We start from the raw sequence: 27,650 nt of genomic DNA, 5'->3' as shown, positions 1-27,650 counted from the left end.
TAGTGAGTTCCTTTACTCCGATATGAAGACTGTGGAGGATCTGGAAGCCTTAGACGCTGAGAGGGAGTAGGCCTTGGCTGCTTAGGCTTCTCTATCTGATGACCAGGCTTTCCTTTAGCAAGAGGCTCAGGATCTCTTCGCTCTGACTTTTAGTGCCCCTTCCTTTGGTGATTATTCTATTAATTAACTTCTTAAGGGCCTTCCTTCTCCTAGTTCTTTACCCATTAGTAGAAATTCTTTACCAAGCGCTGCAAATGCTTCAGGTGCCTAGCGGGTTTATAAGTATTTTCTGAGAAGTTATATCCTTTCTATTTAACTAAGTAGTGAGTTTGTCCACTGATTATTTTCTTATCTAGAATCTTCTCGACTTTATATTCTTTTTCTTGATTTTCTGGTTATATTTCTGATTCATATGGTTTAGCGTTTTAGAGTACTTTTTCGAGTAATAAGATGTGAAACGTTGGGTATATTTACATGTGGTCTGGAAGTTAGAGTTTGTAATTAAGTTGTCCAATTTTTTCCAAAATCTTGAATAGTCCTAGTTTCTTATGGTCCAGTTTGTTACTTAGTCTCAATATTTTGATATTTTATTAAAGTAAGAATACTTTTTCCCCCTTTTTAAAGTCTGGCGCTTCCACGTGCTATTAGTTATAGTAGTGTTTTATTTTGTAGTTCAAGAATTTGAGATCTAACTATAGGTGTCTATAGAGTTTGCGTATTTGTTCTATTAAAACCTCTACTTCTAAGGCGTGTGTTTTGCCTTCTCTTAGTGTTTTTATTATTTCTATTTCTCTTCTATAATTTGTAAAGAAAGGTATTATGCCTGTTAAGGCGTTCTTCACTCTATTATAGGCGAGCTATACTATTGGTAGTAGTGAAACCTAGTTATCCTATTTATAATTGATGTAGTATCTTAGGTACTGTTCCACTATTTGGTTTATCCTTTTACTTTATTTATCTATCTATAGGTAATATGCCGTTAAGGCTTTCTGTTTAATCCCTATTCTTTTAATAAGTATTATCTAGAATTTATATATGAATCTTATGTCTCTATCTAATATAATTTTGTCTGGTAATCCTTTATCTGTAAAGATATGTTATAATAGGATATATACTGTCTCTAGTAATGTAGTCTTTTTGATAAATGGTATAAAATAGGTATACTTTATTAATCTATCTGTGATTGTAAGTATTAAATTATATTAAATGCCCGTTTGTGGCTCTATTGACTTTAGTAGCTTGACTATAAAGTCTATCACTATTAATTTCTATACTATTTCCTTATATAGTATAGGCTATAGGAGTCCATATAGCGTGTGTTATTCTGATTTATTTTATTAACAAACTTTACACTTCTGGATATATTATCTGATCTCTCTCTACATTCCTGGCTAATAGTAGTTTTGCGTAATTTGGTCTATGGTTTTTTTAATTCCAAAATGTCCTACAACTTTTGCGTCATGGTTGTCTCTTAGTATTTGTGGTTATACTTCTCTGGGTATATATATCAAGCCTTAATATAGAAGTATTCCATTTTCCTTTTTGTATTTTTTGTTATTGTCTTTGATTTGTTCAAATAAGGGATCTTTTATTATTGCTTTTCGTATTTCGTTTATTAGAGTGTCTTCCTTAATTATGACTATTTGAGTAGCTCTCAATACTTGCTGATCTAAAATCATACCCTTAGTATCTGGATCTAGATGCAATATTGCTCTAGATTCTCTTTTCTTTATTATCAAATCTGATCTTCTGCTTAACGCGTCCACGAAGGCATTCTCTATTCCTTTATAGTATTGTATTTTAAAGTTGTAGTAGGCTAGTACCTTAGTATACCATCTTAACTATTAATGTGTGAGTTCCTTAGTCGTTATAAAGTATATTAGATTCTAATGGTTGCTAATAACTGTGGTCAGATGCCTTGCTCCTTGGAGCTCTTATTTCTATCTCTTAAATACTGTAACAATTACTAGTAATTCTTTGTTATAGATATCATAATTCTATTTTGTAGAGGTCATGGTTCTTGCGTAGCATGTAACCAATCTTAGTTTTCCTGTGTCATCTCTTTGTTATAACCGTGCTCTGATCGCACAGTCTGATACGTCTGTATTAAGATAACTCTCTTTATTTGGGTTAAAGTGTATTCGCATGTCTCCTTGACTAAACTTTTCTTTAAGTTTTTTAAATACTTGTTCTTTGTTAGTTCCCTAAATAAACTCTTTTGCCTTCCTGAATAGGTTTATCAGGGGTTTTACTGTTGCTAAAAATTTATATATATATTGTTAATAATAATTCACTAGTCCGTGGAACTGTTATACTTCTTTGACTGTTGTCGGCGTAGGCCAATTGATAATGGCTTTAATCTTGTCTGGGTCTATCTGGATTCCTTCTGTTAACACGATATATTCTAGGAACTTAACTGATTATTTGTAGAATTTATATTTTAATACTTTGAGGTAAAGCTTATACTCTTTAAGTTTCTTAAGTACTTATCTGACTTTTTCTATATGGTCTTCTTAGGTTCCTTTAGTAAATATCAGAATGTCGTCTAGGTATACTACTATAAATATATCCAAATATTCGCGTAGCACGTTATTGATAAGCGCCTAGAATGTTACTAGTGTGTTAGTTAATCTAAAAGGTATAACCAAGAATTTGTATAATCTAAATTATGTCCTGAATACTGTTTTCTATTCTTTACCTTCTTTCATTTATATCTGGTAGTAGGCTTCTTGTATATCTAATGCCGTGAAGTATATTATTCCTCTGAATCTGTCTTATATCTCATTAATAAGTGGTAATGGGTATTAGTTCTTGATTATTATATTGTTAAGTTGTTAGTAATCCACGCATAATCATAGACTTCTATCTTTCTTTGATACAAAGATGATTGGGTATTCTACTGGTGATTATGATTGTCATATGTATCCTTTTACTAAGTTGTTATTAATATATCTTCATAATGCTTCAAGTTCTGTCTTGGTCAACCTGTATGTGGGTTTGTATATAGGCGTCTTCCCTTCCATTAGGGGTATCTTATGATCCCATGCCTGATATTCCGGCAAGCTTTCTGATGGTTCTTGTTCTTTGAATACCTCGATTAGGTTGTGATACTCCTTTGGTATTTGTTATTGTAGTTTATCTATTTCAGTAGCTTCCTCTGTTTAGTAAACTGTTTCCTGCTTCTTTGTTAATTAATTATTTATAGTTCCTGTTATTCCTATTTTGACCTAGGGCGTCTTGCTCAGTATCTGACCTCAATCCCTTCTTTTGGTGTAGGTGGCCGCAAGGGTATCAGTCTTCTGATCAGAGTGGCGGTTTCTACTATCTAGTCACAATGTGCCGTCTCTCTAGTTAATAGTTAGGTTATATTTTACTAACCAAGGGTGTCCCAAGACTATGTTGTAACTCCCTAGGCTTATCACGTTAAAACATTCTGTTCCCTTGTACCATCCTTTGACATATACCTTCATACCTCTGGTTTCCTTGTCGATTCTTTGGTTCCAATCTTCATTAAGTCCTCCTAGTTTGTATAGTTCCTTTTTTATTTAGGTATAAATCCCTAACTACTTTACAAATTCCAGATCTATGAAGTTTCTAGTAGCTTCTAAATTAATCAGTGCTCGCGCGTTTAGCTCTACTAATTAAACTACTATCGCTAAGTGATTCTTTCCTCTTATTATAGCTAGACTTCTGTCTATTTTAAGTCCTATAGACTGTCGAAATTGTCCATTTCCTATTATCTTGATTTATTGATTATAAGTTCCGTTGTATAGTCCTTTAGCACTAGTTAAAGCCTGAATTTCCTTATTTAGTTCTTCCTAACTAAGTTTGTCTGTTAAGTCCTTATCTAGGTACTCTGTTGTCCATGTTACTCGGTCCTTTCAACTCTCTTGGAGCTGTAGTTGTTTTTGTAAGTGTTATGTCATCTTTAACCAATATCTGGTTGCTGCTTTTCCTTCAAACTATGTGGTATATCCTTTATACTATATAGTGATTTGTTTGCCTATTTTCTAGTATAAGACTTCTAGTCGTTCGTGTGGCATTATGTTTTCTTAGTCCATTATATTGACACTTTTTCCATCTATCTATCCTAAGTATTTATTGATGTATACTAGATATTCCTTATCTATACAATACCTCTAGTGGATGTTCTTGCTGTCTCTATATAATAGACATTTTATATAGTTTTTATAATGAAATCTTCGTCCTGATTTCTATATTTCTTTAAAGATGTGGTATTTGTAGTGGTAGTTCTACCCATATTTATTATGGCATGGGTGCCTAAGGTCTCTGACTTCCGTTTGTTTTTCCTTATTATGTCTGAAATATAGTCCTTTTTCTTTGCACACTGTCTAGTGTTTATTAGGTATCTAGTTATCATATTTCTCTCTTTGTTCCCGTAGTAGTTTATGACTGTCTTTGAATGTTATTTATAGTGCTTTGTTTTCCCAATTGTTTGTTTCCTGTGTATCTTCATATTCTGATTCGGTTTCTCCTTCTGAGTCTGTTTGTTCTGGTGTCATAATTCCTTGGTTTGGGCTTGTCGCTGGATTATATGTTTGTTGTCCTATCATCGCGTTCTGTTGTATCAATACTAGTTATTTTCCTTGTTCAATCTATTTGTCCTGTTTCTGCTATCCTTATTGTTGCTATATATTAGGTACTTGTTTATATGTGTCGTCGAGTTCATTTTCTGGTGGCTATAGATAGGTGACTTTCCTTATTGCCCTAAGGTATTGTCTGATATTCTGTAAGTCTTAGTAGCCTCCTCTACCCTATTTCTTCTTATGGCTACTAGTCTTAGATATAGTGGTAGCGTTAAGGTGCTTCTTAGTATCCCCTTATTTCTTCCTATAGTCTTTTGTGATATGCCTGAGTTTCTTATAGTAGAAATATAGCTTCTTGTCCCTACATCTTTTGCTTTTTTTGGTATTATAAGGTTATTTTTTAGTGGCGTCTAATTCCATGGGTGTGGTGCTGTAATTATTGTGTTTATTTAACCCTTTATATTGGTTTACTTTCCAGAAAGTGTTCTTCCCTTACCATATGTTTTGTAGGTTATAGAGTTGATCATTAATACGTACTGCCATTTCAACCATTTATTCAAAACTGTTATATGGTCCTATCTTGATGGTTTCATATTAGGTTTCTGGTTTCAGTCCTTGTTTAAATATAGCCATTTTCTACTCGTCGTCGTGGATTCCTAGTTCTTGACAGATTTGCTATAGTTGCACTGCGTACTGCGCTGCGTCCCTGGTTTATTTAAGTCCTTATAGTTTGTATTATAGGGTCCTTTTTCTGTTAGTGTCTCTAAAGAATTGTCTGAGTACTTGTTTAAATTATGTGTAGCTGTTGAGTACATCCGCGTATAGTATGGGTCGTCCTCCAGTGTTAGTCCAGTCCTTGAGATATGGTTTGAACCATATTGTTACTACCTCTCACATATAGGATCTTATAAAGATAATCTTTTCCATATTAGTAACTCCTGGTTTAGTTACCAGATAGATGTTATATTCCCCTAGGAAGTGTTTCAGTTTGGCGCGGTCTCCTTTATAAGTATTAGATTTATAAATCTTAATAGTAGTTCTCTTATCTCTGGTTCTAACTCTAAGTATGTTAATGGCGTCTTTGTGACTTTTAACTTATTCTAAAGTCTATTTAATAATATCTTTGCATTTGTTAAGTAATCTTCATTATTCTTCCACTTATTTGTTAGTCTTATCCAGCTGCTTATCATTAGGTTGCTCTTTGACTCTTTTTTCTAACTTGATGATTTTCTGTTGCATTTGCCCTAACAAGGCGTTGGTGTTGGTGGTTGGTCTACTTACTAATGACATATTGGCTCGTCTTGCTTTAGTATATTCCTGTAGTTAGTATACTCTTAGGGGTAGGGTGATACGTACCTAGTTTTATCCTTCTTGATATATAATTATAAGTCACTCAGATCAGAGTGTCTATAACAGTATGGTGGCTTTAGTAAGTCGGAATTACTTTTGCCTCTTTATAACCATGAAGTTGAGGCTCTATCAAGTTAAAATTGATTATGCCTCTTTGTAACCGTGAAGTTGGGGCGATTAATATTATAAGCTGATGGTGCTCCTTGATTACCTAAAGGTAATTAGAGGTTTATACCTACTATAAAACAGAAGGTACGAAGGTCTTAGAGAAAGCTTAGGTTAGAAGTGAGTTATTATAGGAGACGGCTTAGTACTAGGGTAAGATAGAATACTATAGTAAGTCTATCCCTTAGTTCCAAGTGTGGCTTCAGTTAGTATCTAGGTCGGATAAAGGCTAAAGGTTCTTATAAGTAGTGAAGACAAAGTTAACCTACATCAATGGGCAAAGGGGTATTTAGTAAATATAGTATAAGATAACTAGAATGGTGCTTTATATTAAGTAGTATAGTAAAACTATAGCTAGTTTAATCACAAGTATAAGACTCTTAATCTTAAGGTAATAAGTATCTTTATATATAAGTCCTTGTATATTCTATTCTCCTAAGTTACTTAGTCGCACCATTAACTCTATCAACCTGGCGACTTATACTAGCTCTCCCTACTCTCTTAGTTACTCTAGTGAGTCAGGTGACTAGGCGAGTGGGACGTGGTTGTTCTGTTCCATCTTGTCCATCCAATGAGCATATACTCTGGGGCTGCGCCGCAGGTGGTCTGTAACAAAAGAAGATGATTAGCCATATTCTTAACAAAGGTAGGCTAGGGTGGTAGTCCTTATTTATCTAGGTCCAGAATCTATTAAATAAGTAATTCCTCTTTAGTATTTGTTAATTTATATAAGTTTGCGTATAAATTTATATATAAAGGGTGGCCTTTAAGTTGATCTATAAGAGTTGACCTTAGTATATTAAATTGATATATAGCTTTATAAATAGAGGTAATTTCTTTATTTTTTAAAGCAAGAATTATAAGTTTAATCTTTCCCTCTATCTCTATAGAGTTTCTATTATTTTTGTTATGAATTGGTAGCATTATCGCGTATAGAAGTTGTTAATTAGTTGAAAAGTGTACGCGTTTGAATTTGGTGGCCGGCTCGCTTGGGTGGCCGGCTCGCATGTGGATTACGTTAGGTAATTTACTGCTTATTAAGTATATTAATCAGCATATGACAGTACTGTACCATTTATATCAGATTTAACCAATAGGATCAATGCCTCTTTATATAGACTAGTATCGTTGACCGGATTAATATATTTACAGGAGGCTATTATTCAGCCGCAAAGTGGGATGCAAACAGTGTAAACAAAACAAAACTAGTAAATGTACACCTAGGTACACACGATCCATGCATGACATCGAGATAGAGGATGGCACAACTTTTGAAAATATACCCTGCAATTCTCTCCTCATGGTACTTTCTGGATCATGGTAGTAGAGACACGAAAAGCTAATCAGACTCCTGCGTCCTGGAAAATCAGAAATATAGACCACATTAATGTCGCGTTAGACACGTAGCGCAGCGGATTGTGGCATCCTGATACTCTCCATTTTCCATCCTCACGTTTAGTGCCCTGGAACAGTGTCTGCACGTCTTAATGCTATTCACCTTTGATGCAAGTTTGGTGAGTGTCAGATTTTGCTCCACTGCTTTCCCCACAACCCTACTGCTTTCCACCAATTTTGCAATAATTCCCGATCCAAGGCTCCCAAAAGCCTCTATCAACGGCAGAATCGTCCCTTGTTTCACAAGGACTGTGAGATGTTTTGAGATAGTATCAATGACGATGTTGCGAAGGCCCAAGTCATGCGGAGGTAATGTAGTCATTACGTCTGTGACGATATCGAGAAACGCTGCCGACTCCCAGCCTGTGTTTACCCAGCGAGCGAATCTCTCGGTAGCCAGGCATTTCAAAGGAGTGATGCCAAATTTGTCGGCAACTATGTAGACCTGAATGTTATTGTCCGCAATGGCTCTTGTGGGCTCGACGGTTGCTGAAGGGTCTTTTGGGTCCTTCGAGCTTGAATCGTCTGCGTCAGTTTGGGTATCGGTTGATTGCTCTCGCGTTACGTTGCCATCTAATGGCACTATATGGTCGGTCTCTTCGTACTCTTGTAGGTAAAGGTAGGAAATAACGCGTTCGATTGTCTCGACGTCATCATCGGGCAAGTCAACAGTCTGGCTAGTTGCTTCCTTTGGATAAATATTAGTTAGATATGTAATCTACATTTGTTCTGGCCTAACTTACCTTGAAACCACTTCTTAGGGCAGCTTTGAAGAAGGGTGACTGAGTGCAAACGATGGCACGATGGACCTTAAAAGTGAACCCTTGACAAGTTATTTCCATATCCGAGTAATCTCCATGTAAGAGAAGGCCTCTCATGGTCTCTCGAAAGGCTGACGGCGACGACATGGTGGTGTGGCTGTATCAGAATAGTAGATGCCTAGATGTTGAAGATGCTTAGATGTTAAAGATGCCTAGATGTTAAAGATGCCTAGATGTTAAAGATGCCTAGATGTTAAAGATGCCTAGATGTTGAAGATGTCAAAGATATGTATATTCTCTTTAATAAAGGACTCTGCTCCCGCCGCGTTCCCGGCTACTTAGCTTGTTCATCTATGTATGAACAATGAACACTCAATTTAGGCGCCGAGCTAACCAATAAAAGAATACCTCTATATTTGTATCATTTTAGATTCCGCAGTTGAATGCCAGAATATCTATTTTTATACCATCTACTATGCCCAATTATCCCCAAACTCGTCAACAATCCACTGACAAAACGCCTCCCACTCATCACGCCACAGCTTCATCCTCTCTGCCTTGATACCACCCCCTTCATAACCCCCATCAATCCCCTTCATCCACTTCTCATCACTCTCGTCTTCAAAAGCAGCATACCGTATGCTATTCTCTGCCAACGAACCGAGTCCCGCCAACCCTAGATTCTCCCATGCCTGCAACGCCTGCCAGAAATCATGCGACATTCCAGACGTACCTTGCCCCAGCAGTGCAGGATCATCATTACTAAGTGATGCAGATACTCCACGGGCCAACAGGGCAGGTAGAGGGTGAGCCAACACCGTTGCCGTAAGACGGAGTACCTCATTGGATATCGGACAGCTTTCGATCATTATTCGGCGTTGTTTAACTAGATCGATGAGATGAGGGTGTTTGTATAGTGAGAAGCCATGGCCGAGCCGACGGGTGTTGAAGATTATTGCGTCGTAGAGGTTGCGGTCTGTGCTGTCGCCGTCTCCGAGACATTCGCCGGCGTGGAAGAAGAAAGGTATCTCGAGGCCCTGGGATATACATTGTTGTCGGAACCAGATGAGTTGTGGGGCGAGAGTTGAGAGTGGTTGGCCTAGATCTTCTTGACCAACGAGATCGAAGCCGGCGATTAGATGGGGATATGCCTTTTTCGCCCGCAGACAATCCTTCATACCTAGAAGCTCGTTAGAAAATGATACATGTAAACAGAAAAGATGACAATAACGTACTGTTGAGTATCAGACTGGCGTCCAACGACCGGAGGGCCGTCCAGATGATACGCCCACCCCAAAACCCTTTCCCTTCCTCTGTCTTCTTAAACGCCTCGAGCTCCTCCCCCATCACAGCAACACGATACTCAAACCCTGAATCCGGCACATCCTGTCCTTCCCTTGCAAACGGCGAGCCAAAGACATCCCGTATCTCTACCCATCGCACCCCATCCGCCGCCAACGTCTGTAACATCTTGCGGATAAACAATCTATACACCGGCTCGTAGCCCAGCAGAGAACCCAGCGTGGGGAACGCACTGGCCATTTTCCGCCATACCTCGTCGACGCCTAGATGGTGCTCAATTGACGCTTGTTCGCTTATCACGCTTCGTTCAGTAAGCCATGCGACGAAGCCGCTTCGACCCGCTGACGGGAACGCATCTGCCGCCTGAGAAGCAGGTACGTATGTATTCGCCTTATAGTCTGATGACCATATGGACGCACCACTCGCCGCGGTGGTAGTACCGATGTATTTAAACAACACTACCGCCCTGGCCCGAGACGTATCTGAATCTAACGCCTCTGAAGCACAAACGTGTAACCCCTTAACGTCAAGGACCTGTTCGAACAACCAGTCCACCTCCACCATGGCGCCAAGGTGACAGTGCAGTAATGTGCCCTTTGGCATTCGCTTGGCTATATTCCATAGAAAGGTCGATTCTAGCTTCCGCTTGGCTAGACCGAACATCATGCCGGGGTAGAGCTCGACGCCTTCTTCGTTGTGGGGGTGGGAAGGGTCATGTTTCCAGATAGATGCGTGTTCTGCAGTGCGAATGTTGGAGACTATGGCGCATGCGCGGGCGGCTATGGGGGAGAGGCCATCTCGGAAGGGGGCATCTGTATATCGTTGGGTTAGTTATGGAATGGAGTAAGTGGATGCCTGGCTTACCGCTGCGGAGAGACAGTTCTTTGGATATGAGGGCATCTCGGGCGGCGAAATGAGATGCCAACGCAGCTGCTTCTGGCTTTGTGTTTTCCATGGTGCTGTTAACCTGTGCCTTGCCTCTATGATGGTCAGGATGTCAGTAGAGATAGATGTATCATCTCGTATAAATAGGAGCGTGTGGGGTAACTGTCACCCCGCATCCTTCATCCTTCATCCTTCATCGTCGAGGACAGTCATTTTATATCGTATCATATACGATTATCCATATTTATATATATATATATATATATATTTATTTATCTTTATATACAGTTTATCGTGGAAGTTCTATATGAGGTCGACTATAACCAGTGGCAGCCCCTCCACACGTGACGATAAGATAAGATAAGATGCTAGTTCAAGGATGTGGCTGGCTTCCTCAACATCGCCCACGACGGCGCATCACCGTCTTCCTCTGTCCCTCCATAGTCCACCAGCCGGACGTTGAACTCCTCCACCACCTCGAAACCATGGCTTTTATACACCGGGAACCCAGCGGCCGAAGACTCGAGCCAGGCGGGAACACCTAGCTTATCCGCCTCCTGCAGGCCATACTGGATGAGAGCTCCCCCGATGCCTCGTCGTTGATAGTCCGGATGCACGACCAAGAAGTTCAACACTGATCTGTTAACACAATACCAAACATACAAGACAAAGAGGGACAACGTACAGACATGAGGCTTCCCCGCCATCCGCCTCTTCCTGACACCATACAGCCAGTTGAAGACCGCATATCTAGCCGCCCGACCGGCCTCAGGCAGCCCCTCCTTGCCATCTTCGCTGTACTCGTCTTCCTTCTCGGGCCCGATCAGCTTGTCCATCCAGTCGTCGGTGGTCCTGAACCCCCACAGCGCAACACCGACTATCTTCCCGTCGATCACGACCTTGGTCCATCTGGATGCAGGGTCCGTCATGGTCTCTGCAAACCTGTCTGCGCGCGCGCGGAGGGAGGACGGGGTAGGCGAGCCGAACATGAAGAGCGTCCGGGGTTCGGTGTAGGCTGCTCGCTCGAGGGTCGCTATCTCTGCGGTGTCCTCGGCCGCGCACTGCAGGATGGTATATGGTGCTCTCATTTTCGTATCTAGACTATCCAGACTATCCAGACTGTCTATCCAGATTATCTCTCTCTCTCTCTATACACTGTATATATGTCTCTCTCTATGGGCTATATATATGTCTCTCTATACATATATATGGATGTCTTGTCGGACACTCAGACGGGAGTCCGCCCTTAGTCATCTCCACGTGACTTCCTAGCCAGGTACCAGGGCCGCTTAGTCATCTGAACCGTTGGGCCGTACTCTTGTACCTCTGTACCCGCGTACCTGTATTGTTGGGAGGACAAAGAGGCCACGTAGTACTCTATATACACTTATGTAGTACTCTGTAGAAACACTTACTCTCTGTCGAGGGGGCCTGTGATGAGGTGAAGCCAAGGAGATATAACATAACAGACTCCGTAACAAACTCCGATCTGCCATCCATATCTTATCTTATCCCCTCGAGGCACAGGCACATGGGGAGAGGGCGCAAGACATTGGCTGGGGGCACATGTCAAGGTACCTTCTGTCTGCCCTTTTCTTGGGTGGGTGACGAGGTACCGGTACAGGGCGTGACATGGACCTTACCACTTGTCCTGGTTAGTCAGCTTAGTCATGGCGAGCTCTCCGCCAGTGGACGCTCCATGGGCAGAAAGACGTCTTCTCACTGGTCAACTCCTGCCCTCCCGCCTTATCTAAGCCTCTTACTCAGCAGCCCCGCCGGGTAAACAAGGAGTTCTATGCTTTACTCCTACTCTACTATCTACCCCCTACTCTACTCCCCCTACTCCCCCTACTCTACTTCCCTACTCCATAGTCCACCCCTACCGCCCAGCAACATCACAGCTATTAGTCCTAACCTAGTTAACTCTTCTTCCGGCTGTTTTCGCGTGCTTGGGTTCTTCCGCTTTCGTCTGCTTGGGCCATGTGTGCGCTTGATAGGCCTGCCTTCCGCTGACTTACTTTTGCTGCTGACATCTCACCGTAGATATACATATCACAGCTTCACCCCTCCTCTCCTCTCCTCTCCCCTCTGTTCTCCTCCTGTTCTCTCTCCTGTTATCTCCTCTCTCTCTCTCTCTCTCTGTTATCCTGTATCAATTGTGTTAGATAGTAATAGTCATGGCCACCGCTTCCCTGCCCTCGATGGGTGGCCTGCTCACCTCTCCCATCGTCCTGGGCGCCTCTCTCCTCGCCGTCGTCGTGCTCTACATCGCCTTCACCGGCACCGCGACCAAGCAGCAGGACGGCCAGGAGACGGCCTCCTTCAACGCCTACTGCCGCTTCGTCTACGCCAACTTCATCAAGCCCTTCCACACGCCCTCGTCCGCCGGCTCCTCCTCGGGCCAGCAGCAGGCGCTCGAGAACTTCTACCAGACTCAGGTACTTCCTTATCAGCGGCGGCCAGACCACGGCACCCGGGATGGCGACAGTGATGCTGGATATAAGAAGGTGTTGTTGACGCTGTGTGAACAGGCTTCCGTGTACGATGCGACCAGACGCCGCCTGCTCAGGGGCCGAGAGGACATGCTCGGCCTCCTGGCGGCCCAGCTCAGGTTGAAGATGGCCTCCAAGGACCACAAGCCCGTCTGGGTTGATGTAAGGCCTCTTTCTCCTTTGTTGTATAAAGTACTGGCTGACAATTGCAGATTGGTGGTGGCACTGGGTGCGTGAAGTCGAGGTTCGGCAAAAAAGTATGGTGCTTATATAATATAGGTACAACATCGAGGCCATGGCCGCGTTCCTGAACGTCGAAAAGTACTTCGACCACGTCTATCTCGTCGACCTCTCGCCCTCGCTGTGTGAGGTCGCCAGGCAGCGGTTTGCTCGTCTGGGATGGAAGAACGTCTCCGTCTTCTGCCAGGATGCGCGCGAGTTCCGCGTGCCGGGGCAGGACGCAAAGGCCGATCTGATCACCATGAGCTACTCCCTGTCCATGATCCCAGGTAGCCTCCCTGTCTTTAATACTGCTACTAGATGCTAACGAGTATAGATTACTACTCCGTGGTTGACTCGCTCTCCTCGCTGTTGAGCTTCGACGGCACCATCGGAGTGTGTGACTTCTACGGTACGGCCCGAACCTAGATATAGCTAAGCCATTCGCTAACCGCCATATAGTCCAGAACATCGTCGACCTAGCCACCAGGAACTACACCGGAGGCATCTCCAACCGCCACGTCAACTGGCTCGGCCGTGTCTTCTGGCGTGCCTGGTTCGATGTCGATCGTGTCAACCTGGAGGCCGCCCGCAGAGATTACCTCGAGTACCGCTTCGGAACCGTCATCTCCGCCAGTGAACGCAACTACTTGCTCGGTGGCATCCCATACTACATCTTCATCGGTTGCCAGAAGGACCTTACCCTGAACGACAACGACGCCATCGCCCGTCTGGACGCCACTCTCACCGAATCCCCGTACCTCTCGCCAACCCACCACCGATCCGAGATCTCCAAGGCCGTACAGCGTACCATCCCCGAAGTCCGCTCCAAGGCATACGAATCAGCCATCGTCAACCTCTCATCCAACCTGCCCTTGCCATCATTCTTCTACCAACACCACCACTGGCGTATCTGCTACAACGAATTCCTCACCAAACACACCCAGTTCAACAAGGAGTACATCTACGCTTTCACCTGGGAAGATCCCCGTGTCGACCACCGTCTCCTAAACATCACCTCCGACGACGTCATTCTCGCCATCACCAGCGCAGGAGACAACATATTAGACTACCTGACGGGTCCCCAGACCCCACGCCGCATCCACGCCGTAGACCTCAACCCAAACCAGAACCATCTCCTCGAACTGAAAGTCGCCTCCTTTACCGCCCTCTCGCACCGTGATTTCTGGAAAATCTTCGGCGAGGGAAAACACGCTGGATTCCGTGACTTGCTCATCTCCCACCTCTCACCACATCTCTCTTCTCAGGCCTTCCAGTTCTGGCTCGACCATGCCTCCGTCTTCACTTCTTCGAGACACGGCCTGTACGAGACTGGTGGATCCCGCCACGCTCTCAAGCTGGTCCGCTACCTCTTCTCTCTCTTCGGTCTGACCGCCGACGTCAAGAAGATGTGCAATTCCCAGACCCTGGAGGAACAACGGGCCATCTGGCCTCGTATCCGTCGCGTCTTGCTTTCGAAGCCGCTTAACTGGGCCATCGTCGGCACCGAGTGGTTCGCATGGAAGGCAGCCGGTGTTCCCGCCAACCAGAGAAACATGATATTAACGGACTACATGGACCGTGAGAAGCTCGATGGTGGATTGAAGGGAGCCAAGGAGAAGGGTGTCGGTGGACAGGCTGTTTGGGAGTATGTCGTCAACACTCTCGACCCAGTCGTCAAGGAGACCCTGTTGGGAGATGACAACTACTTCTACCTCCTCTGCTTGTCTGGCCAGTTCTCCAAGAGATGCCACCCAACATACCTTACCCAAAAGGCACACACCAAGCTCTCGACGCCAGGAGCTTTCGACGGTCTACGCATCCACACCGACGAGATCCAAGAAGTCATCTCCCGTATCACCCCAGGCACACTAACCATCGCAGTCGTAAGTCCATTCCCTTTACCCCTCTTTCCTCGATAACCTGTTTTCTGCATCACATCTAGAAAAACACATTAACAATCAACGCCAGGTAATGGACTCCATGGACTGGTTTGATCCCTCATCCCAAGCCGCAGCCACTCAAGCAACGGCATTCAACCATGCTCTCAAGAAGGGCGGCCGAATTCTCCTCCGCTCAGCCAGCATTGAGCCGTGGTACATCGCCGTTTTCGAACAGTGCGGTTTCTCCACCAGGAGAGTCGGGGCTAGATTCCCAGGCGCTTGCATTGACCGGTAAGCCACAGTTCCTCCGCATGATGCACTGACAACTGCTAATGTACACAGCGTAAACATGTACGCCTCAACATGGATATGTACAAAGACACAAGAACTTTCTCGGGACGCTAAGTCGCCCGTTCCGCTAAGTATAGGTGATGGCGTGAGTACAGCCAAGCTAGAGAGAAGCGTTAGCTCGACCAGCTCGAGCAGCGTATGTGAGGATTTGGAGATTTAAAAACAAACCGATCGACGTCGTGGATGGGAAGGAAGAAGAAAGAAAGAACGAAAGAAAGAAAGAAAGAAAGAAAGATAGAAAGAAAAAAGAAAAGAAAAGGGTGTAAAAAGGAGGAGAGGGGGAGAGAACAGGTGGTTATCGCCATATATACCTCATCTACATACATACGTACATACGCTGATACCGATGTCGATGTTCATGTCGTGTCATTTTCCTATCATCTCTGGACTAAAAAAATTTCCTAATTATATTTCAATACTTTTTTTTTCTCTTTTTTAGGTTACATACCTCTTTACCTACCTACCTACCTACTGCCTAATTACCTTGATACCACTCGCTCGTTTCTTTCTTTCCTTGCTAACTATCTTTTTTCCGGATGGCGAAGGAAAAGGAAGGGGGAAAAGGAAAAAGGAATGAAAAAAGCTCGGGTTATCTCTTTGGATACGGACTGAATTTTTATTTTTCCTGACTATTTTTTCATCTGTTTGCTATCTATTTACCATGCCTGGGCGGTGGTTTGTTAACCTTGTTCGGTGTAGTTGGTGCTGTGAGTTCCGTGAATTCCGTGAATTCCGTGAGTTCCGTGAGTTAGTTTAGGCAGTTGATTGGTTCTTATGAACTACGCAGCTAATCCAGCTGTGAAATCACGAAGCAATGAATGAAGTAATGATTGAAGCAATGGATGGTAGATGATGTAGAAAATTTTCCTTCATTAATTACGGAGTTAGATAATTAGTTTAATGTCGTTGAGCTTAACGAACAAGCTATAGGTAGATAACGCTCGACTATAAGTATGACCTGATGATGACGAAAACGAAGACGAAACGCTATGAGACCCAGAACCATAACCGGGCTAAATGAAATATAACGAGACAAAGCCGAGCCGAGTCGAAGAGTTGATGAATGGGGCGGAGGGTGAGGCGGTAGTTAAGCGATGGTAAGGTAGGAATGTGTCTGAAGCTGAGACGAGATTAGATGAAAGGTGGAGCTGGTATGCCGAATGGGTGGTGAGAAGATGGGGTATCCTAGATGCGACGCTGAGAAATGGCACGGCCACCATTATCGGAATGGAGAGGGCGAGGGAAGATTTGAATGCAGGTGGTTGTTTTTTAAAGGGTATGAAGTTATGTGTGCATCGCGTCGCGGATCGTGTTCATCAGGACCTCGGGCTCAGGACCGCCTGGCGCTAATCCCTTACCACTACCACTACCACTTCCATGACGCTCACCCATACCGTCAGCATCGGCGTCAGCGTCTGATCCGCCGGAAGAGCCGATGGCGGCATAGATCGACTTCTCGCTGGGATTCGGCAGTAGTGAAGGGGGGAAATACATACCCCGGCCGTAGATCGGGTGGCTAGGATGTTTCACGGAGCCTGGTATGGGTGGTCTTGCGCGTCGTACGATAACTACCAGCCCGTCAGAGGAGCAGGAGACGATTGCTTCAAGCTCGATGGGCGGAGGAAGCGAATTCGAGCACGACGTTGAAGGCCGTTGCTGTAGACCCGGTAATGCAGGCGATGCGCTATCAAAGGAAGATGATTCTGGGCCAGACCCCCACCCTGGCCCGCAAGCTGATGGCGATGGAGATGGAGAGGGGTAATAGTCGTTGTTGTTCGTGTCTAGGTTGGTATATCGTCTGCGTCGTTCTGGATATGGGTTCGTGTTTCGCTGGTCGGTTGGGTTGCGGAACCAAAAACGTAAATAAGCAATTGAATCATTTGCCTTTGCACTCTCTAGACACTGTACGGCCTGTGGGAGGCAGCATTCCTCGATACAGTAGTAGAAGCTCGTCGAGATAAGAGACGCGGCCGATACGCCTAGTACGTTCGCGACGCTAGGGGTGGCATATATGACGGCTGCAGAGCGAGTGAAGCGGTTGAGGAAGAGCGCCGCCCGCGGTTCGTGTGAGCCATTCGGAGAGCCACTGGTTGGTGATGGTGACGGCTTAAATTTCGTAGACATGCAACTTAGCATATGGTAGCGCGGGTCGCGAGAAGAGGATGCAAACAGCCGGCGCACGACGGGAGCATCGGCGGCACGCACTACACAGATATTAGCATAACGAAAAATAAACAGTTGTAGAACCCACGATGAACACGTACTCTGGCTCCTCTTCCCCCGATGGTAGATACTGGTGCTGGCGATGAGTACGTCGCAGACAACGGTAAAAACGCACTCGCATGCAACCCAGTAGCCATTCTTATGTCTGATGCGGAAATAGTTCAGCCCCGCGGCCTTGTCGTGTCGGACGGAACGCGAATAAATTGTGCGCGCCTGCGAGAGCTCGTCGGCGTGGAAGAATTCCCATATCGGCCTATTCAGCACCTCAGGAGGCTGGTATCCAAGGATATCCTCTATCGCGCTGGAGACGTAGCGCGTGCGGGCGTCCGGGGAGAGATCTTGTTCATGTTAGCCCACTCCATACGTATGATATTGGGCAGGGCTGAGCATGGAGAATGAAGTTATGCAGTCTGCAAAAGGTTGACTTGCCGTGTATGGTGATGAAGGTAAGTTCCATTTTTCGTCTCGTCTTGCCGCGCGCTTCTCCCCTTCTACCATGCCCCAAATCTGAAAACGATCACGCCAGCCAAATATTGCGACTGTCTGATACGGAGTCAAGAACAGTTATATCACAGTTTCTCCCTGTCAGTGTATCACAAACAACGTCACACAGCGCATTGCTACTCCTCAACTGTGGCAGAGCAGAGGATGGCGGCCGGGAGCGTATTGGCCCGAACTGCACATCAAGCAGCCCTCGATACAGGCTTGATGCAACTCCCGACACAACTCGACACTGGCTAGATCTGATCGTCGTGCACCCGCTGGGGTCTCCTTGTAGCGGACGCGGGAGAGCTGCAGCTAGAATTCGAACACGATTGATTGATTCGATTCTCTCAAGCTAGACGGTGGGAGATCGGGCATGATATTTGATCAAGCCACGGACCACCTTTTCTGTTTAACTCCTTTACTCCTGATGTCGGAAAATAATAAGGAGCTCGCCACTATTCGTATCCAAGGAGACTCATCGCATAAGCCCTGGTCGTCGTGATATCAGTACAACGCGATCGTCCGTTTGCTAGTGGCCGTCGTCCAGAAGATCCGGCACAGCTTCATCTTCCCGGACAGGGCGGGCAGGGCAGAAGAAAAGCAAAGAGAGTAAAAAGAAAGCAAAGGAACCTAGCACGGCTGTGCCGCTGCAACCCAGCCTGGCTGGTCAAGACTCTGGGTACATAAAATAGTCAAGCTCCCGTCCGCCACTATGTGTCGGGTTCAAGTAAAACAAAATACGGAGTAGTGAAGCGGGCTTTCTGGGCTGGAGCTGATTATGAATCAGTTTCCTGTCTGGGCGTTAATGGCTGTTCTACCCCTGGCTAGCAGGTGGAGGATTATTGACACTAGTAGCTTACAATCAGGCGAATATTATCTTCTTTTCGGTGAAAAGTTTCGGCATGACGGAAGCCGAGCTTTGAGGGAAAACGCGCTGTTTGTAAGAAGGAGTTGAGCTTGTGGTTCGCGGTTTGTGGTTCGGCCTGAAATCCGGTCCGTGGTTCATGAGACTGGTCGTTCGTTTGAGCCGGGAGAAGCTACTCCGTAGACCGTCGTCCAACATGCAGAGTAGAGAGGGGATCCATGTTTTGAAGCGCATGTGAGACGAGGGACAATCCCACGCTAGCCGAAGAAGCCCATTTCATTGTTTGCTGATGCGAGAAGCAAGTATCTGTTGCGATGTGTACTGAGAAGTAACCTCCAAAAAGGAACGAGTGGTAGCAAATTCTAGGTGATATGTATTCCTAACAAGCGCTTTCCTGTGATACCCATACCAATGCCGAAATCATCCAATAATAAGCATACAAAAAATATCTAAACCACGGCAAACAGTAACAAAACATCAGCCTTGAGTTCCAATTTCTCAATATTGCTCCAAGTAACAAGTCAAGCAGAATCCAAAAATCCAAATGTAAAGCAATAAACTGAGCAAATTGTCGTGACTCGTCCTCTAGGGAGTACCTGATATATATAGTGGTAAATCGCAATAAATGACAGACTAATGCAATAGCCAAAAGCTTTCAGGTTGTTGAACAGCCTACGCGGTCGCCGTTGGGCCGATGGGCGGCGTGGGCGTGGGGGTCGATGTACCCGCCGGGGTGGTAGTAGTAACGTCGTTGCAGCCCCATATGATACCGGGCGTTTTGCAGGTTGAGCTAGAAGACGATGATGAAGAAGATGACGTTGACGACGACGGATTCATGGTCGTTATAACCGTCGTCGTGGTTGAGTCGTTACACCCAAACCACCCTGGGGTTTCACAGGTCGTCGTGGCGGTTGTCGATTGGGGAGTAGTGGTAGTCGACGTGGAAGTTGTGGCCGGAGTCGTCGTTACGCTTGTTGCTGTAGTGCTTTCGTCCTTGCACCAGAACCAGCCGGGCGTTTTGCAGGTAGATGTTGTACTCGTTGAAGAGGTTGACGAAGTGGTAGCCGTATGCGTGGTCTGGCTGGTGGTATCGTCGAGGCATCCCCACCATCCAGGAGTTTCGCAAGTCGAAGTCCTCGTAGCCGTCGACGTAGTGCTCGTCGTTCTAGTCGTCGTGCGCTCGGTGCCATTGCTACGGAAGAACTTCCAGTTGGGACAGTCAACGCACGCTTTATCCGGTTTGCAGGTCGGGACGGTATCGTATTTCTTAAGCACATCGTTGATGACGCTGACGATTCGGTGGGTGCCTATAGCTACACGCCAGCCCAGATCCTGGACGGTATCATACACGCATCTTTTGCCAGTAAAACACGCGGATTCCATGGCATAGCCGCCCAGCGTGCATATTGACGTTGCGCCGTTACAGCTGCCCATATAAACGGGATCAGCTGTGTGACCGAAGTGGAAGGAGCCAGTATATTCGGTTTCAGGGGCGAACGGGTCGCCGCCAGGTGGTACAGGGAGCCCCAAGCGGGAAATAGGGAGGGCTTCGGGAACGGCTTCGAAGGTCACAGCAGGAAGCCCGTATGTTCTTCCAAGCATGCTTGATACCGCACCGCCAAGTGAATGACCGGCTAGCCAGATGTTAGAGGTCGGATATAGCTCTGTCACATTAGCGAACAGATCTAGAGCCGCTCTGTAGTACCGATTCTCGGATCTAAGAGATGAGGCTACACAGGTAATATTGCACGTAAACGTGGACGTATAACAGTCGCAGACCTGCCGCCAGAAGTACTGGCCCCCTTGGCCGCAGCAGCAGCTAAAGAAGAGGTTGTCGTTGATCTTGTCATTGGTCGTGGTCTCCTCGCCGTCAAACAGGGCTGCCGAGGTGCCTTTCAGGGCAATGATTATAGTGTCGTTACCCTTGTCCGCGTATATGTGCCCTCGCAGACCATCGTTCTCCCACCCGAATCTGTTGGAATGTTTCCATGGGGCATGTCCCAGACTCATCCATTCTGCAGACCCGGGTTTCTGTATGTATGCATTGGCGGTCATCTTCGCCAGGTTGAGGATTGTCAGTCTGTCACTGACGTCGGGGCCTGGTACTTCATCTATCGTCCATTCTGCTGGAGGCATGAAGCTCGCAAGCCCCGGGTTCCGAGCTGCGTGGAGCCGGCCTTCCATGATTTCCGGCCGTCGATCGGTAAGTCGCCTGATCCTGACCGGTTGTCCCGATGCATGGAAGGTCTTTGGTAGTTCTATCCTCTCGCCATCCTCTGACTCCATCCACAGCTCCGTGTCCGACTCGACGTCAAGGCGTTTATGTAGCGAGGGGTCTTCGTACGTTCCATGGTGGAAGACGTGCCGAAGTGACTGTCCTTTCAAGTTAGCGTATAGTCGCCACAGAGATAGACGGAAGCGGCAGTCACTTACGAACTCATGGTCTGTACGGAGAGACTTTGAATCTACTCCGGCGTCCTCAGACGGTCCAAGAGCGATCTGATCTGGCTCATACACATCGCGGGGAGCAGCCGAGGCGTACGATGCCGGGATGGCGAGCAGGGAGAGTAGTATGCTTATAGGCAACAGCATGATCGAATAACAAGTTCACTAGCTCTTTTGTCACGAGTCCAACATCATGCAGATTCAACACTAGAGGGCTCTAGCTATCTGCCACTCATAACACCTGTAGATATATGCGATAGGATAAAGATATGCTTCGACACCGGCGACGATGAGGATTAACAACGGTTGACGTCGAAAGTGACGACAGAAAGACCAAAAGAACCCCGGATGGCTTACTCAGCGGCCCACATGACCCCGTGAGTGGATGATCGTTTCTCCGAGATCCGCGCGTCTGGGATCAACCTTGTAGATATATCAACCTGGACATATATTAAAGCAGATGGGATAGGCTGCCAGAGAAGGGAGATGCTTATTCTGATGGCGAAGGGGAAACGCGGACAGTGTTGTACCGCATCAGAGATATCGCGTGAGGCCCTGCAGACGCCGTCTTAAGCACTCGCTTTTGCCTTCCAGGTGTAACGCGAGGCACACGTACGATAATCCGCGTGAGAGACGGAGTTGATTGATATTTCTGGATGTCCATGGTTTGAACAGTTCAGCCGTACAATACGATGTCTGAGACGAAAGATCACGCGCCGTCTACCCAGGCGAAGCAGCGTAGCGGGGGATCCAACTCGTTCAGTCGTCTGGAGAATAGCAGCCCATTCTCAAGGATAGACCCAACAGCTGCCGATTCGACGGAAGCTATACAAGGTACTTCGGAGAACGCGGTAGGCTCAGCTGGGCCCGGGATGACAGAGGCGACAGGGGATGTCTTTGAAAAGAAGGATTCCGATCCGTCACATGGAGATGGTGAGGACGCAGAACCTGTTATTGGACAGCTGCCTGTTGAGCTCCCAGAGCAGTTCGACGAGCTTCCTATAGAGCTGGCTAGCCTCACGGACAGGTTAGGAATATATATATATATATATATATATACACTACTATAAAATGGTTGTACTAATACATGTATATTCCTAGGTTTATCGCCTCTCTTAGTGCCAAAACGTACACCACCCCTCCGTCAATAGATACACTCTCCGATTTGTTTCAAGAGTTCTACCTCCGTGCGGGCTCACATATTGCAACACACGTCTCCACTTTAGCATCACGGCTACATCGTGATAGCTCGACTTCTTCTCTCCAGTCACAGGCCTCCAAGTCCTCAAGGCGTCCCCCAAGCTCCAATGGCCCACAAAAGGATACACCTGAGCAACAGATGCTCACAGCTGAAGAGGTTGCGGAAAGACGAAAGGCACGAAAGCTACTCCAGTTCAAGCAGCACGCTCTTGAGGAAGCCGTTGAACGGAGGGCGTGTGAAACCATATACGACAAGATATGGCGACACCGGAGTACAATAGATGACGTTCGAGACGAGAAGCTACGGTCAAAAACGGCGGCATTACTGGTAATGGGGATTGAGCTGAAGGACCTGGGAGTGGATATCTCCAAGCAAGGCGCTGGGAAAACGGTAGACCCAAAGGAATGCGTTTCCGCAGCTCGTCAGTGCTTGATACGGATGAACGACGAGAAGTTCCCTCTCGGCAAACTCCAACTCATCGTAGCGGCGCACAAGGCGATTGTAGATGCCTTGACGAACATACTCCCGTCCTCGTCCTCAGCAGACGAGATCCTCCCTACGTTAATATATACCCTAATCCTCTCGCCACCAGAGGGGGTCAATATCATCAGCAATCTCAATTTCATACAGAGGTTCAGAGCATCAAATAAAGTCGACGGTGAGACAGCCTATTGTCTTACGAACTTAGAAGCCGCTATCGATTTCCTAGAGAATGTTGATTTAACTAGCCTTCGTATGGAAGAAGGCCGGACACCGATTGACCAGCCTGACATGAGTCTCCTATACCCTACACCTCTGGATTCTAACTCAAGTGAAGCCCACGAGAAAAGTCCGTCTACTGCCTCACTTGCCACTAGCACCTTACCCTCTAACTCGGATACAAGACCCCCTCCATCTACTCACCCTTCCGCCCAGCAACGACTGTCCGACTTACTCCAACCTCCTGCAAAAGCCCTTGGAGCGGCAAATGATATTGTGCGAAGTACCGCCGATCAGGGCTTGAAAACCATAAGCAGTACGTTGGACAACAGTTTCACCTTCTTGTTCGGAAGGTTGAAAGAAGTCCAAATCTCTCAGGGTGATAGTGATCAGCGTGTCACACCCATTGTTCCCAAAACACTTGACGATGCGCGGAAGCTTGTACAGGTTAAAGCCAGTCCTATGCTTCCAGATGACGCTATCAGTGAAGACGGGTCGATAAAGGAGGACCGCACGCCCACGCCTACTCCCTCTATTTCATCAAGACAGCCCCTCGACGACCGGCTAGCTGGTTTGGTCGCCGGCCGAAGACGGCCAGGCATAACTCGACGTGACTCTAGTACCAATCGGTCCGATACAAAGGCAACTGATAACCCTATCGCGCCAACCGGCGCACCACCCGCTTCATCCAGCGCCAGTGCTGCAAACGCGGGGTTCGGATCCGTTAGAGGTTTTGGTACCTCGTTGAATCCGCTCAGTCATATACCTAATATGATTCGTGGTCTAGGTCGAGCCCCTGAGCCCACTACTGTAGCTTCCAGTCATATCACCAGCACCAGAACACCAGGCCCTTCGTCCACGACAAAAGGAGCCCCTGCTATTCAAAAGTTCTTGGATATGAGTGATGCCTCCGAGTTAAAGCTGGGAGATGTACCCGAGCTACTGGAGGATTATAAACGGCTAGCAACCATGTTGAAAGCTCAACAAAATAATAGCTAAACCAGGGTTGGCGTTCTGAATGTATATTTCTCGTAACGATGACAGGGCTCTTTTGTTTCGGATCTCACGGTTTTCTGTTAGGACGCAAATGGTCTCATTGGATAGCTGGGCTGGTTTTACTCGTCTAGTTCGGTTTGTGTAGGTGTGATCATTCATATAGGGTTAATTTTATATAATATTGGAAGCGCAGAATTATTTTTATTACTATCTTCATTATCGTCGTGATCACTGTAGTCAAATTTACCACAGGATATATCAAAGGCTAAAAGAGGTCAATGGCTAAATGGGTAAACCTGTACATCGCTGCATCATTCAAAGGCAAGATTGGGGTATTCAAATATCATGAGCTGTTAAATTGGCGCGTCATTTCGGTTTATATTTGTCCTTCCAGATCCTATTACACCGTTAATATCAAAATCACAAAGAAGGAACGGCATGGAGAATGCATACCAGGAGTTACCGAGTGTCTTATTACCATTCTCCTCAGCAAGCCTATAATATTTTGCAGCAGTAAACTAAATCAATTAGCAGGGCCCTTATTATTACTCACTAGGACCTATCATCAAGAATCATGCATACCTTATCTTTCTTCCCACCAAATCCTTCAAGGTAACACCAACCGGCCTCATTCATGGCATCTGTATCTCCCAGGTTGGCGGCTGTCTCATAGTATTGTCTCGCCGCAGCGGGATCCTTGGCCACACCCCATCCGTTGCGGTAGCAATTTGCCAGCTCATAGATAGCAAGCACCAGTTCACCCTTGGCAGCTCCACCTTTCTTCATGCCTGCACGAAGAGCCTCTTCTTCAATCGAGGCGGAGTTCGAAGCTGCCGCGCTAAGGTATTGGACTGCCATTTCGGCGTTAGGTTCGCAGCCCCAGCCGTGTCTAGGAGATGGTTAGTTGGCTTCCGAGGGTAGAATAGAGGGTACGAATGTACGGACCTTAAGGCGAGGCCGAAGAGAACCTGACTTAAAGCGTTGTTTTGGCCGTGGGGATCTGCCAGCTTGCCAAAAATATGTGTTGACTTTTCTAGATCTAACCTAGAGTTAACTTGAGAGCAGGTTGATGGATGCATGCATGCGCAGATTGCAACTTACGTCCTTCTTCGTGTAGTCGAATTGCCTCTTGTATATTTTCCTATAACCGACAGTCAGTTCAGCCTCTATTGTATCGTCAAGTCAAGCTCGGAGAACCTACATCTCCCTCGGGATCATTCACCCTCCCAACACTTGGACTCCTCGATCTTCCTTCCTTCAGCCCAGGCGACAGCGCAGATTGTGATCGATTTTGCACCAAAACCGTAGCCCGCTTTTCCCACTGTGCCTCCCTTTCATGCTCATCTTCAATATCATTTTCGATCTCGGGCAGGTTCTCTGGCAAATTAGTGGACGAGGAGCTCCCAGATCTTGACCGATGGCCAATATGTAGTCGCGACAGCCGACTTTCTCGGGGCGAGTGTGAATCCTGGCTGCTGCGCCTGCTGGACGATACGTCTAGGGAACGGCGGAAGAGGCCAAACGACTTGCGAGGGGACGCGGGGCCGCTTTCGATCGACTGGAATGGAGGAACTTCGATCGATTCTTCGGTATGTGTATCTGTGCGGATGATGCGAAATTCAGGCGTCTCAGCCTGAGTAGGTTGTTGATCGTCCTTTTCCTGCTTCCTATGAAGCATGTTCTTTATCAGCGGCATATCTGCGTTCGTTGCGGACCAGCGGATGAAGCTATCCTTGCTCTGCGCTTTATCCTTTATTGTTCTCCGTATTCACTTTGTCTATAAAATAATGAGGGACACAGAAGTTCTAGTCCACTCTTGAGGCTCCGTCATAGTATTTATATCTCCGCGAACGACGCTGATAATAGATTGCGTGGGCGCGTAAGCCCCAGCCGGCGCAGTCCAAACATTGCAGAGCGCCGGAACACGGCCAAAGCCAATTAAAATCAAACAGTTACGGTGGAGAGAGCGCCAGATGATGTTTCCTCGTGGCAGAGTTAATCGAGTCGACATTTGTGATTGACTTTGAATTATTTATTAATTAGGTCCAACGAACGAGCCCCGTGGCTAAGGTTTTTGCGTTCCTTCATGTCTGATGTTAATATCGCTACGGAGCGGTAGGTGGCCCCAGATGCGGAATATACCATCTCCAGCCATCTCCATGTCGTCTTTTCGTTACAGGGCGCACCAGCTGGGTAATAGTTATCTCAGTGTGTTGAGTTATGGCGGTGTTGATAAGCCAGGGATGCTCTGTCTGCTCTCTTGCTGGTTGTTACATCTAGCGCCGGCCGGGTCAGCCTTGACCGTGGATAGACCTTGTAGAGAGATTCCGGCTGCTGATGTATGGTTTCATATGGAGTTGAAACTGGACAGGCTGTCACCTAGAGATGCAGCGGTTAGCCTGTGAAGCTGCACGTTGACTGAGCTACTGCCTAGCCAGGGTTATTAATCTTGATAAATGGCAGATATATCAAGAATGTTCTCTATGATACCAGCCTATTGAGCCATTCAACTAATATATACCACTGACTGGTCCCTTGTCTATATCTATTGAGGTGGTTAGCATATAACGTCACAATAGCTATACAATGAGTCAACAAGTCAATGAGTCAAGACATTGAACATACCATGCCATACACCAGAGCTGAATAGATCTATATCTAAGAGCACTCCATGAAGATTAATGAAGACATAAAGATAGACATGAAGTTATTGAGATAGATAAAGGAAGATGTCAGCGCCGAGAACAGGCTGACAGTGAAGAGTCCAGTGACTCGTCCCATTGCGGCAAGTGGGAGGTCAACAACGTCCCTCTTGTTCTTCTTCTTGTTTTCTTCCTCCAACCTCACTTTCTCACTTTCTCACTAACCTCTATCGCAATCAGGGCTTCACAGACCACGTGCTCATCACGTTCTGCCACTACAAAAGGAACTTCCCAGGCTTCATCTTCTTGAGAGATCTCTGCACTCTCCCTCTCCCAGGGAGGGGGCCATCACCTTAGCTGCAGCTGGTAAGTCCATCATGCTGTTTGACGGCCAGCTCCTGTTGCAGTTCATCCCTCCCATGGCCTTCTTTTTATCAGTATCTACCAGTATCCATCAGGATATCAGATATTAATGCCTTATTCTTAGCTACTTGTCTTTCTTCTGCTCTGAGGACTCTCTCTGAGGACTGCTCATACCCAGCCCTGACAGGTCTTATTAGTTTGCTTGCAACTTTCCTCTCAAGCACCGGTGAGTAGCTCTGTGCTTCTGGCTTATTCTTGTCTGTATACTACTTATATGCTAAGGCCTCTACTAACTGTGTTCCTTATATAGCCTAGGCTTAATCTCAGCAAGACCATCAAAGAGTTGTGGCCTCTACTTAAGGTGGAATAACTGTGCATCA

The 27,650-nt window shown here is 46.2% G+C and overlaps 6 protein-coding genes across 6 annotated transcripts; 2 read left to right on the top strand and 4 right to left on the bottom strand.

Moving 5' to 3' along the window:
• Positions 1-7,446: 7,446 nt before the first annotated feature.
• On the bottom strand, positions 7,447-11,493 carry GIQ15_04763 (Adenosine deaminase family protein; the record flags this gene model as incomplete). The annotated part of the gene is made up of 7 exons (XM_033552180.1): positions 7,447-8,145; positions 8,201-8,375; positions 8,693-9,398; positions 9,454-10,332; positions 10,385-10,500; positions 10,814-11,039; positions 11,091-11,493. 7 exons carry the CDS (start codon positions 11,491-11,493, stop codon positions 7,447-7,449), a joined length of 3,204 nt encoding a protein of 1,067 aa, XP_033405910.1.
• Positions 11,494-12,582: 1,089 nt separating this feature from the next.
• On the top strand, positions 12,583-15,510 carry GIQ15_04762 (uncharacterized protein; the record flags this gene model as incomplete). Its single annotated transcript, XM_033552179.1, has 7 exons — positions 12,583-13,059; positions 13,110-13,126; positions 13,177-13,406; positions 13,454-13,528; positions 13,579-15,002; positions 15,088-15,290; positions 15,342-15,510. The coding sequence occupies 7 exons, from the start codon at positions 12,583-12,585 to the stop codon at positions 15,508-15,510; spliced, it is 2,595 nt and encodes an 864-aa protein (XP_033405909.1).
• Positions 15,511-16,634: 1,124 nt separating this feature from the next.
• GIQ15_04761 (uncharacterized protein) lies at positions 16,635-17,963 on the bottom strand (the record flags this gene model as incomplete). The annotated part of the gene is made up of 3 exons (XM_033552178.1): positions 16,635-17,554; positions 17,615-17,874; positions 17,938-17,963. The coding sequence occupies 3 exons, from the start codon at positions 17,961-17,963 to the stop codon at positions 16,635-16,637; spliced, it is 1,206 nt and encodes a 401-aa protein (XP_033405908.1).
• A 1,633-nt stretch (positions 17,964-19,596) lies between these two features.
• On the bottom strand, positions 19,597-21,516 carry GIQ15_04760 (uncharacterized protein; the record flags this gene model as incomplete). The annotated part of the gene is made up of 2 exons (XM_033552177.1): positions 19,597-21,297; positions 21,358-21,516. The coding sequence occupies 2 exons, from the start codon at positions 21,514-21,516 to the stop codon at positions 19,597-19,599; spliced, it is 1,860 nt and encodes a 619-aa protein (XP_033405907.1).
• A 545-nt stretch (positions 21,517-22,061) lies between these two features.
• Positions 22,062-24,268, top strand: GIQ15_04759 (uncharacterized protein; the record flags this gene model as incomplete). The annotated part of the gene is made up of 2 exons (XM_033552176.1): positions 22,062-22,354; positions 22,471-24,268. The coding sequence occupies 2 exons, from the start codon at positions 22,062-22,064 to the stop codon at positions 24,266-24,268; spliced, it is 2,091 nt and encodes a 696-aa protein (XP_033405906.1).
• A 363-nt stretch (positions 24,269-24,631) lies between these two features.
• Positions 24,632-25,961, bottom strand: GIQ15_04758 (uncharacterized protein; the record flags this gene model as incomplete). The annotated part of the gene is made up of 6 exons (XM_033552175.1): positions 24,632-24,662; positions 24,719-24,783; positions 24,848-25,154; positions 25,211-25,298; positions 25,367-25,406; positions 25,467-25,961. 6 exons carry the CDS (start codon positions 25,959-25,961, stop codon positions 24,632-24,634), a joined length of 1,026 nt encoding a protein of 341 aa, XP_033405905.1.
• Between the last annotated feature and the right edge of the window lie 1,689 nt (positions 25,962-27,650).

Source organism: Arthroderma uncinatum (genome assembly GCF_011692745.1).
Source record: "Arthroderma uncinatum strain CBS 119779 chromosome Unknown scaffold3, whole genome shotgun sequence".
NCBI classification, from domain to species: domain Eukaryota; kingdom Fungi; phylum Ascomycota; class Eurotiomycetes; order Onygenales; family Arthrodermataceae; genus Arthroderma; species Arthroderma uncinatum.
The sequence above is the reverse complement of the archived record's forward strand: the minus strand, read 5'-3'. Positions and strand labels throughout refer to the sequence as shown.